Source organism: Sciurus carolinensis, chromosome 3, assembly GCF_902686445.1.
Source record: "Sciurus carolinensis chromosome 3, mSciCar1.2, whole genome shotgun sequence".
Lineage (NCBI taxonomy): Eukaryota > Metazoa > Chordata > Mammalia > Rodentia > Sciuridae > Sciurus > Sciurus carolinensis.
Window position 1 is genome coordinate 22,562,807 of NC_062215.1, and position 12,463 is coordinate 22,575,269.

The window sequence follows — 12,463 nt, forward strand, 5'->3', positions numbered from 1 at the left end:
GTGCTCTTAATGTTATACATTCACCTAGGAGAAGACAGTATTGAGTCTCTCCAATATTTCTTGGTGCTCTAATCCCATTATTTGAAAACCAGTGGAGAGGAGGAAGCAGAGAGGACCAGAAGTCCAAATAATTCATTACAGATGGTAATTTTTATATTATTTTTGGTATACTTTATTTTAACTTAATTTAACATTAAAAAGAACAAGAATCTTCTAATTTTTAATCGTTATACTCATTTCCCTCTCCTTTAAGAACTTTTTATACTTTTTGGGTCTGACTGGTATACCTTTAGTTAGAAATACAATTTACTGTTTCCCTCTACTCTGAGCTAATGGCTAGCTTTAGGCAAAATTGCAATCTGTGTGATTTTTAAAAATACCGTCAACCCTAAGTTTGTACTTGAGGCAAAGAACAAAGTCATTGTTCATTGCTTCCTTCCTTCCTTCTCATTTTTTTCCCTTTCTTCCTTCTACTTGGTAAGCAGTCACTGAGCTTTATACCAAGCACAGTATTAAATGTTGAGGATACAAGCAGAACAAAATACAGACACTGACATTGAATAGCACTGTGTGGATGGGAAATGGGCATGTTGTAGAAGGAGTAGTTTGGAAAGGAAGAAGAAAAATAATGGACTAGTTTGCAACTTATTGGAGTGTGAACCAAGTGTAGGAAATCCAGGAAGTGATTGGAAGTATACGCCTGGGGCTTAGAAGGAAGATCTTTTGGAAATACAGATTTGGGAATCATCAGCAATAAAACATGGATCAGAAAAGTGAAGAGGCAAAAGTTTCAAGAAACAGACCCCTGGAGATCATTCACATCTAGGAGACAGAGGAGTAAATAGAGGAAATAAATAAATGAGGAAGGAACCAGTGAAGAATGGAGCTAAGGGAAGAGGATCAAGAAACAGGGCATATTGTTGCAAAGGGATGGAGTAGGAGGGGCAGGAGACAGGCCACAGAGAGCAAAGACTTCAGCTGGAAAACTGGTCATCACCATGGGGCTTGGGCCTCTTCTGATGTATTCTCAAGGAGAAAATCTACATGCTACATATGAGCTTCAGATTGTTGTAGACCAATAGGGGCTGTATTGTCCTCATTCATTTGCTACTTCTTCCTTTCCTGGCCTGGTTATTATCAGTAAGTTGGTTCAGGTTGTCCAAAAAGTTCATTCATTAGTTCATTCAATTCCTAAAGTAACTAATCCCTCGGATAGGTTCTGGGGACACAAATACCATTAAAAACCCATGGATTAAAGATACTTCTAGATTTAATTATGGGGAATATGCATGTTAGGTATCACATAACACACACTAGATATACCAAGACCTTCTTAGGCTCTGAATATGGAACACATTTTCATTCCTTCCCTTTACTTGTGGTCCTGAGTTTGATATGGTGACAGTCAGAATGCTTTTAGTCAATTTAATTGTAGTGGATGACAATTTTTCAATTTTTCTAAGAATTATATTTTAAAATGCTTTAATTTTTAAATTAATTTTTAAAAGATAGAGTCAATAGTTAATGTAAGAGAATTTTAAATGCAAAGGAAGTTTTTTTCTTCTGAATTTATGAATGAGATTTCTACCAGGTGCATACTTTAGTCTATCTTTACTGTTTAGGCAACATCTGAAACCTCAACCTCTTTAAGTGTATTTCATCCACTATTTTTGATGAATAGTAGCTTTTTTCAGAAATATAAACATAAAATCATATAATTCATAGTAAAGTAGTAGAAAAAGGAAATTTCTGTAATTGACAACATGAGCTTTATATTTGTAGACTGCTTTATGGTTTGGAAAGAACTTTCATACATCATGTTCTCCAGTTCTTCCAACAGTTTTAGTTAAAGAATTGCACCTGTTCCCATGACATTTAAGGAGTGTAGCCCAACTGAGCAACAGGAACCTCACCTATTGCCAATGAGCAGTATATTTCTGTTGTTACAAGTGGTGAATCTCCTTTTGTTCTAATAGGGAAGCAAAGAATTGCTTATTGAACAAAATTATTTATATTATGCCAATGAATGACCTATTTGATAATCAGATAATAAGACAAAGATTAGTGTCAGTAAAATTGAGGGGACTCCTCTGCAACTGAAACTTTTTTCATGTTTTTATGCTAATGCTCTTGCATTTGAAGTGACATGATTTACTGATTACCAGTATAGATTCTATAGGGGGAAATTTAAAAGTTTGATGAGAACATGTTTCAATGAGAACTTAAACCAGCCAAATATTACTCAAATCTATGATTTCTTTGCTATTGAGATATTAATATCTCTTGTTAGTCTGAATCGCCTTTTCCAGTTTGTCCTAATTTTAAAAGACACATTTTTTTAAAGTTAGTAACTGTCCATCATTTTAAGCTTTAGAGAAGAGAAAGAATAAAGCATAATGTATCCTGTAAATCTATAATCAAAAGTTTAGTTTGTGGCCGCATGCATGCCTGTAATCCCAGCGACTCAGGAGACCGAGGCAGGAGGATGGTAAGTTCAAAACCAGTCTTAGCAAAAGTGAGGTGCTAAGCAACTCAGTGAGACCCTGTCTCTAAATAAAATACAAAATAGGGCAGGGGATGTGACTCAGTGGTCGAGTGCTCCTGAGTTCGATCCCTGGTAGCCTCCAAAAATACTGCAGGTTTTTGTCTCTCATTATTTTAGCCATAAAAGTGTGAATTAGCAAATGAAAATGACCCCTGATTTCAGTGTTCCCATTTCTAATACAAAGAGGCCATTGTGGGAAAGAAGTACAGATATTAATTTTATAAGGGAATCTGTTGTAGTTCATCTGTTTGTGCTGGATTGGGTGATAGCAACAAACTCTGTAGGCTAAATACCTACAATACATATATCTCCCATTTTGCTCTTTAGTGCTTCAAGCTTCTAAATCCTATTAACAGCTGTCAAAACCTGGTAAACTATTTAGATGCTTTCACAATTTGTTTAATTGGATAGTTAGAAAATGGCATGCTCGAAAAGCCCACCCCCCTTTCTTTTAGCCTAGCTGAACATCTGTAGCATTAGGGCCTCATTATCTCTGAATTGGCATAGCAAATCAGTGGCATCATTAAAATGCCACATTAAGATGATTAAGCTTCTTTGTTATCCAGTTGACTTTTGCATGTGCTGAGGATTTCATGGTTATGACCCCCGATCCTTGTAAAACACTTAAACAACATCACCCTTTTGTGTCTTCACTGACAGCCTCTGACTTGTTCTGTGCCTCCTTGCAGTGTCACTGACAAACTTGAGACTATTACTTTGAACTCAGTCCTTCTCAGAGTCAGATTCCAAGATACTGTAGTTTAGGATGGAAATTTAGAACCTCCTTTTTAACGTGAGGAAGTTCCTGGTAACAACATGCTTTCCAAGGCACCCAAGTTGCCTGTTCTGTTTGTGACTTTGATAGGTTCTTCTCTCCAACCGAGCATTTTATGTGCCTGTAAAAACAAACTGAGGCACAGTTGGCTGAGACTGCTATTGCCCCTGAAGGATTTAGATGTTGGATCCTTTCCAGGACCCATTGTTTTTGCAGTGTCTCAGGTGAAACCAAAAATGTCTACTCTGGAGTGCAAGCCTTTCATGTGATAACCATCACCCCAGGAAATGAAACCATGTGCATCAGCCCCCGCGAGCCAGACCTTTGTTCTCTTCAGCCTACAAAATTCTCTCTGGGGGGTGTGTGTGTGTTAGTGTGTGTCATCTTCCTAAGAGGCCTCCTGAACATAGGCAAAGATGGGAACGATTGTACCCCAGAGCAGCTCCTTTAGAAAGAAGTTTAGCTTAATCTAATTTCCTATGGGTTAGATTCAATTTAGACATCTTTTCCCTCCTCTGGGACTGTATAGCAATTACCTTTATCAGCAATTTGTGGTTTGCTATGTTCTTTTCCCCACAAGTTCAATTATAAAAAATTTACTTAGAAAGCCTTTAACATTTTTATTATGAAATAGATCATATACAAAAAGACACATATAATTGCATGTACAGTTTATAGAATAATAACAAAATAGGCATCCATGGAATCACCACCTGATTTAAGAAATAAAATTTTGCTAGTGTCTTTGAAGATTCTTGAAGGTCTTTTTAAAGTGTCAATTTCAATCGTATGTCTAAGAAACCTGATACATATAATAATAAGATTAGAATTTGCAAAAACAAAATGGGGGATTATTCACATTACAAAAGGTCCATTCACTTTATGAAAGACTTAAGTATACATTGAGTATTCATTGCCAGATCTTTATGATTTTCTGTCTTTATTAAATAGTTCAGGAGCTGCCAGTCCCTGACTACTGAAAATCAGTGAAAAATGATGATAAACATCTCTGAGCATGCAATGTTAATCAGGGGACAATGTTATTGGGTTTACATGTAACATGTTATGAACATACCTACTATACAAAGATAGATGTGTAGAGGTTAATCGTATCATGCTTAATTTAAAGCTGAATGAAACAGGTGTATGAAACAAAAAAGATTTTTCTTCTGGTCAAGGGTATCAAGGAAGATTGCACAGAGGAAGTGGCTTTAAAGCTGTATCTGGGAGTGTGAATCGATCAGTGGTGTGGAGGAAGGACATCTGAGGTGTGGGAAGGGCTGGAGAACGGTCTTGGTACCATGATTAATTAGATTGCTGTTGTCCTTCTCAAACTATAAAAAAGAACCCTTAAGGATCTTGTTAAACTGCAAATTCTGATCTAGTAGGTCTGGACTGAGCATCTGCATTTCTAACAACCTCCCAAGGGATGCTGAATCCAAGAATTTCTAAGTAGCAAGGTTCAAGTGTAAAGAGAAAGGTGATTCCAGAAGGCTGAGAAAGGAGAGGATCAGGTTCTGGACAAGTCTTGATAAGGAGTTTGGACTTTATTTTGTAAACAAGTTGAAATCATTGAAAATTTCTAAGACGGGTTTCTTTGCCACAGGATGATTAATCTGGCAATAGGATACAGTTTAACAGAGGTCGCATACTCTGTAGGCCAGTTAGGAGGCTAATGTAATGATATATTTAGGTACCAAGAATTTATTAGATGTCTATAGGGCACTGGGTCAAACTCCAGAACAACAGTACTCAAACTTCTTTGTACACAGGTTTACCTGGAAAATGTGTTTTTAAATGCATGCTTCCAGAGCTGGAGTTGTGGCTCAGTAGTAGAGTGTTCACCTGGCACATGTGAGGCCCTGGGTTCAATCCTCAGCACCACATAAAAATAAAGGTATTGTGTCCACCTACAACCAAAAATATATATATAAAATACACATTTCCAGTTACCTCACCCAGATTTATAGATCTATGATAGACGCCCCAAATTTTCTGTTTTAAAACTATATAACGTCTGCTATTTTGTTTATTTATTTGTTTGTTTTGAGTTGGGGTCTCACTATGTTGCCCAGGCTGACCTCAAACTCCTAGGCTCAAGTGATCCTCCAGGTTCAACCTCCCAAGTAACTGGGACTACCATACCACCACACCAGGCAACCTTTGCTTTTAATAGGTACAGGTTAAGCAATGTCATAGGGAAAACTGAGGTACACATACATGCCCTATATAGCTTCTGCCCTTAGGAAGTTTACATGTCAATAGGAGAGATGAGGTGGTTATATAAGTAACTTAGAGGAGGAAGAAACCTGTTATTTGTCAGGTGAGAGGATTGGAGAAGACATACTTAGAAGGGAGAGTTTGGCCTTAGAAGATGTGTGGGACTTGGACCTGTGGCAATGTTAGGGAGTGAAAATAATATAAACAAAATGAAGAATACTTACAGGTTGTTTAGTTTGGTTAAAATATGTTAAATTTTGACAGGGTAGAATATGACCAGAGCTATAGTTTTAGGAAGGGGAACCTCGTATATTTGTGGTAATATACGAGGTGAACTAGAAAGGAAAAAGGAGAGCAATGTGGAGATCATGGGTTGCAGGAAAGTCAATAGAGTCTGAGAATTATTATTATAGCACGGGGAACAGTGAATGGGGCACAAATTGGACATTGGGTACAAAGAGAAAACCAATGAGTGACTGAAAGTGGGGAAAAAACAAGAAAAAAGGAAGGATGACTCTAAAGATTGTAGCCTGAAAAAATGGGAAGATAACTTTGGAAGAATGTGGAAATAGAGGACTGAAGATGGGGAGCATTTACACCCAGAGATATATATTTGGGAACTAATTATTTAAGATGCTAGTTGGAGGGCTGGGATTGGGGCTGAGTGGTAGAGTGCTCACCTGGCACATATGAGGCAGTGGGTTTAATCCTCAGCACCACATAAACATAAATAAAGGCATTGTGTCCATATACAACTAAAACAATTTTTTTAAAGTTTCTAATTGGAGCTTTATGAATTGATGAAATTAGCACAGGAGGGAAGAAAACAGAAGATTAAGGAAGTAGGTAGGAGGCAGAGGGAGGAAAATGAGGTAAAAAGAAGCAATCAGGAAGCAAAGGGAGGTATGATTTCATTGAAGAAATTGGAATATAGAAGAACAAGAAATGGTGGCCAGTGGTGTCAAGGACTACCAAGAAGTCAGTAGGAATGTCATTGAAAAAAGCACTGGATTTAAAAATCAGGAGATTATCGGTGATCTTTTTTTTTTTTTTTTTTTTTGCGGTGCTGGGGATCAAACCCAGGGCCTTGTGCTTGCAAGGCAAGCACTCTACCAACTGAGCTATCTCCCCAGCCCTATTGGTGATCTTTAGGGAAGCAGATTCAGCGAATTATGGTGGTAGAAGCCAGATTACAGGGGATATTGTCAGTTTTGAGGCCACAGAGGCAGTAAGCATAAATAACCTTGTAGTAAATCTGACTAGAAAGGAATGTCGAAGGCTGGGGTTGAGGCTCAGTGGTATAGCACTTGCCTAGCATGCGTGAGGCACTGGGTTCGATCCTGAGCACCACATAAAAATAAATAAATAAAGGTATTGTGTCCATCTACAACTAAAAATGTGTATATATATATATATATAGATATATATATATATATCCATATATATATATTTTTTTTTAAAAGAAAGGAATGTGTTGAGAGAGGACAAGTTTGGGCATGATGTGATGGGAGGCTAAACTAAATTGCAAACAGAATGAAAAGAGGAGGTGGCACCTAGAGAGCCTGAGGACATAGAGTTGACAGATCTTCAAGAGTGACTTGATATAGAGGGAAAGGGAAAGGATTCCATAGTTTGAGGACTTGGAGATGAAAAGAAGGGAGATGCCATTTGTAAAAATAAGTCAGTCACAAATCAGAAGGAAGTTTGGAGTCGAAGATAACAAGTTTGACTTGAGACATGTTCATCAGCATTTTCTAGGAAAACTCGGTAGAGTTCCCTTCTTTCCTTTACTCAACAAGTCTTCCTCCCAGGGAATGGAGTGACTCTCTTTATTAGAGCAGTCTTGTGTCTTTCCTGGATGTTTCAGTGGATATATTTGGAGGCTGAGTGCTAAGCCCAGTAATCTCTCAGAAATCCTGTGCATACCTTAGATTCTCATTTGTTCTAACATGCAACTGTTTACCTTCACCTGCAGAGAGGTCAGGCAGGTCATTTATATAAAACTGGTCAAGGAGCAACTATACCAGGAACTTTTTTGGTCCAGTACTCCAAAGGATTTCCCTAATGTCTTGACCATGTGACTCATGCTTTCCCTATGGTCCTGGTCTCAAATACTGTCTTCCTTGCTCTACAGCTAAGTCCGAAAGGACATAAAGCTAAGATCTGACCTTGAACCAAGTTGGAGTAGTATTGAGTTCTACGTCAGACTGACCAAAACCCTGAGAAAAGGAGCAGCTCCTTTCTGTTCTGTTCTCAGAAAGATCACCCCTTGATCTATTTTTTAATGTTCACTGACCATGGGTGGCCTGAGTGTGGTCATAGTCACATTTTCTAACCAAGATGAAAAGGATCCTTCTCTGCTGGTCCTTTCACTCTGCTGTTTTTGGTTTTTAGTAGCTGAAGTTTTCCGTTGAGGTTCTTTTAAACGCCTACATATAAACTGAAGAGCACTCAAGCTTTGGTGGGATATCACCCACAGCTGGAGTGATGGAGGAAGAAAGGAGGGTACAAGTCTCAGGTGCATCCTTCTTTTTAAAAAAAAATTTTTTAAAAACAAAACCACTTAAGGAAACATACTCCATCTGAAAGCAGGCAAGACCCGTCCAGAGAAAGAAGAAAATGAACCTCTTTCCCAGTAGGACATAGGTGTCAGTTCAAATGTAACCCAGATCATGGGACAGGCAAATGTGGAACATGGCCCACTTATCCTGCAGCCTTGCATCTCTGCCAAAGAGGGAGAGCTGTGAACCGTGGACTGTGGTGAGCAGTGAAACAAGCCTGCAGCCAGGGCTCTGCTGCTGGTGGTTAGGCCCTGTCTTGCTCTATTAAGCAAACACAGTTAATATAGATGAAAGGTAACCTTGATAGAAGTGAAAATTGAAACTTGGGTAGAAGGTAACAAGTCAGGCCCAGCTGCAGCTGTACTTCCTCCTGTGTGGCAACAGGAGCAACACTTACTGATGTGTTTTGGAAGGAATGTACTTTTCAAAAATATCTTTTTTTTTTTTTTTCAAAGTGTTTGAGTTTAACATCTACCCCAGTGAAGGGAGGGCGTGGAATAGTTGGTAAGATACCACGTAGACCTTTTATATCTAGTGTGTGAGGTCAAATCCAAGTAATTGATAGGTCTGGATTAAGTTTAGTATTTCAATCACATGTCTGCTACTATCTGCCTGTGTGAGCCCAGACAGATTGCTGAAAACCTCTGCCCCCAGATGTCCTAATCTGAGAAACAAGAGGATCAGTTTAGATGATCTCTAAATTCCTTTTTAGCCTTAAATTCCATTGATTTGTGATTCTTCACAGGGAAGTACAACTTCTAATTTCTAAGAGACATGTTTAAAACAGTAAGTATTTCTATAGCATACTTTATACATGAAAAATTCCTTACAAGCATGTGTTATCTTGTCAGGTAAATGTTTAGGTTTTGTTGGTGCTGGTTTCTTATGTTCTTCACTTTAAGAGTATGATAACCCTTTTTAAGATGGTAGTTGGTCAGCCAGCTCACTGGAACCAGATCCTCCTCTCCTCTCCAATTCTTGAGCCTAGTCCTTCTTGCTTGGGTCTAGGTGTCTCTTCCCTTGCTTAATTAAGTCTCATATACTTACATCAAAGGAAGTGACTCCTTAGGTTGTATTTAAGAATTGCTTCTCCTTTTATCTTTCTCAACACTATTTCACTAGCACTGACAGCTTTCTTTACTCTTAGTGTTTTGTCTTCATCAGTTCAAGAGAGATAGGGAGATAAGATGTGTTTTAGCAGTAGATATGTATGGAAAGGGATGCATGGCTCAAAAGCTGAAAAACAGTGGTAAATATTCAGTTCTCAGTCTTAGTGGCCTAAATTGGATGTGTCTGAAGGATAAAAATATTTTCCCCTTGAAACCTAAGAGCACATCACCTTGACTTTTTAACTACAGTCACCAAAAAAGGTACTAGATCTGAGAGCTTTTCTTTTCCCCTAGTTTTGGAGACAGGTTGCTTAAAATGTTCATTTTGTGGTCCCTTAGAGCAGTTGTAGCTAAAACCTATTATCTCTAATTTTCTGGATAGCAAAAACATTGTCATCTATTTTTGTGTTTGTGAATATGTGTGTTTTCCTAAGAATGTGGTTCTGAATTGCAATGAGTGATCATCCTAATGGCATTTGTAGATGTACAATGTTATGTTAGCTCTGTTTGGTATTTAATTGTCACTTGTGGGTCTCTGCTTTCTGAAATGCTTTCACAGCTCCAAATGCAGTCATTGTTCATGTCTTGCATTTTCTCCCTGCAGACGATTCTATGAAAGTGAAAGATGAATACAGTGAAAGAGATGAGAATGTTTTAAAGCCAGAGCCCTTGGGAAACGCAGAAGAGCCTGAAATTCCTTACAATTATGCAAGAGAATATAATGAATATGAAAATATTAAGCTGGAAAGACATGTTGTGTCATATGATAGTGGCAGGCCAACCAGTGGAAAGATGAACTGCGATGTGTGTGGATTGTCCTGCATTAGCTTCAATGTCTTAATGGTTCATAAGCGGAGCCATACTGGTAAATAGTCCCCTTTTTGCATTCTTCTGAAAACTGTCCTAACACAGCCACTTAAGGAATGAAGTGGTAGGATTTAGGGCTTTGGATTGTTCCACTGGTGTTTGCTGTAATTTTTGATGTATCTCTCCCTCCTGCTTCACTGTGCATTTGGCAAATATATTTCAAATCCTTGAATTAAAAAAAAGGGGGGAGGGGGACTTTAGAGAGCACAGTGTTGCACAATGTTCGAGGTCAGCCAAATGGTTTTTCTTCCATTAGTAAGTAGGACTTGAATTGTGTGATTTGTTTCTTAGACATCTTCTGTATATTTTTTGCTTAGCACTTTAATAAAAGCAGATCTTACTGTTTCGGGTTCAAATATGGCAGATGAAAGGATATAGTTTTTATTTATTTATTTATTTAATGTGGTACTGAGGATCAAACCCAGTGCCCCACATATGCTAGGCAAGTGATCTACCACCGAGCCACAACCCCAGCCCAGGACATAGTTTTTATTACTAGTTTTAAAGAACGTTTCTTCAGACAATAAACAGTCTATAGGAAAGCTTGCAACTGACAATCCCATTGAGCCAATAGATTTCATCTGACATCTGATATGAATACTCTAAAAGAGAAACCTCTTTGACCACCAACATCTTATTGGGGCTTGAGTCTGTGAGTCTTTTTTCAAAACAAATTATATTAAAAGGATTGCTAAGTAATATAAAAATTTACATCTAGGAAGCTCCACAAGCTACCCTTGTTTCTTTGCTCTAATTCAAGACAAGATAGTACCTAGAATAATCATCCTAGATGGGTGCTTTTTCTTTTCTGGAGGGGAGATTTTACAAGTAATCTTGCTTGTCTGGAAATGCAGCTCCCAAGTGATTCCAGTGTGAACAGAACTGTCTAGAAGATGAGTTTTTGCCATAGGCATTTAATCTGTGCATGTGCTTTTCCACTTGCCTGGTGAGCAGATTTTTTTTTTTTTGTCCCCTTTAAAGGTGAACGCCCGTTCCAGTGTAATCAGTGTGGGGCATCTTTTACTCAGAAAGGTAACCTCCTCCGCCACATTAAACTGCACACAGGGGAAAAACCTTTTAAGTGTCACCTCTGCAACTACGCATGCCAAAGAAGAGATGCGCTCACAGGGCATCTTAGGACACATTCTGGTAAGTGAGAGAAATGAACATTCCATGTCTAGTAACTGTGTGGAAGCTAGAAAGAGTTAAGTGTGGAGGCTTTAATCCGTCATTCCAGTTCTGAAGGGTTACAACAGCAGACCTCTAGGGCTAATTGCACTTCCATTAAGGCATTAATTGCTCTCCGTATGCCTTAGTAGAGATGATCTCCTCAACATCCTCACACCCCTGGAGAACAACATTCAGACAGGAAGAACCTGCCCTGGAAAAATGCCTTAATTTCTGTGAGAAATTTAGAGCCATCAGTATTTTCTTATGGTAAACTTTATTAAAAGATTATTTTCCTCACACACACACACACACACACACATATTCACTCATGTTCCCTTCAGAAAACTAGACAAATGATGTACAGTTTTTTTTTTAATTTGTAGTTATAGATGGACACAATACATTTTTTAAATTTATTTATGTGGCGCTAAGGATTGAATCTGGTGCCCCATGCATGTGAGGCAAGTGTTGTAGCACTGAGTCACAACCCCAGCCCTACAGTTTTTAAAGTATAAAAAAAAAATTTAAAGGAAAAAAAACCTGTAAACCAGGTGTCAATCATTGTTGAGGGGTCATTTTTGGCCATTCTTGGCTAAGTTTCTTAAACCCAACTTTCCCCCTTATTCAGCCTACTTATTTCCAATTTCTAAAAGATGGATAGCAATAAGAATTCATAAAAGGCCATCACTCTCTTAAATGTTTTTACTCCTTATTTTGACCAGGTAAAATAATACATCTTTTTCAACCTTCAGAATTTTCCTCTTAGAAAAATAAGACAAGGTTTATTTTCAAATTTGGGACCTGATGTTCTTGATGTTATCTGACAAAATTTTAATAGAAAAAAAAAGTTTGTTTTTATGTCAATCCACATCTACTGCTTTGACTAAAACCCAGCCCCAACCTTGAAACTTGTCACAATTCGAAGACTAGGATTAAACAAGTCAACCCAACAAAACCCTTCATGAGAGATCATAGGTGGCAGAGAGGGTTTCTTTCTTATACAGCTTATTTTTCAAAGTAATGAATTAAGGGTGAGGTTCATCCAAAAAATAAAAAAAAAATTTTGTTGCCTTTTCCAAGTAAGAAACAATAATAGACATTTGTAAGACAGATTGTAGAGGTCCTCCATTTATGCAAAAGCTTAAGTTTTTAGCTTTTGCAAATCTGCATTTTATTTTAGTTTGGGATTTCATAAAGATCTTATAGCACTTTAAAT

General features: G+C 37.9%; 1 protein-coding gene across 2 annotated transcripts in view; it reads left to right on the top strand.

Annotated features, from left to right (window-relative positions):
- Ikzf3 (IKAROS family zinc finger 3) overlaps positions 1–12,463 on the top strand; it is an 83,578-nt gene that overhangs the window by 45,350 nt on the left and 25,765 nt on the right. Inside the window, exons 1-3 of one of the 2 annotated variants that reach the window (XM_047546859.1) lie at positions 8,751–8,887; positions 9,815–10,075; positions 11,059–11,226. In XM_047546859.1, coding sequence (XP_047402815.1) covers positions 9,823–10,075; positions 11,059–11,226 — 421 coding nt within the window. In that variant the 5' untranslated portion in view covers positions 8,751–8,887; positions 9,815–9,822. Of the gene's footprint in view, positions 1–8,750; positions 8,888–9,814; positions 10,076–11,058; positions 11,227–12,463 lie in introns of those variants that run through there. The other variant, XM_047546858.1, reaches the window with a different exon arrangement.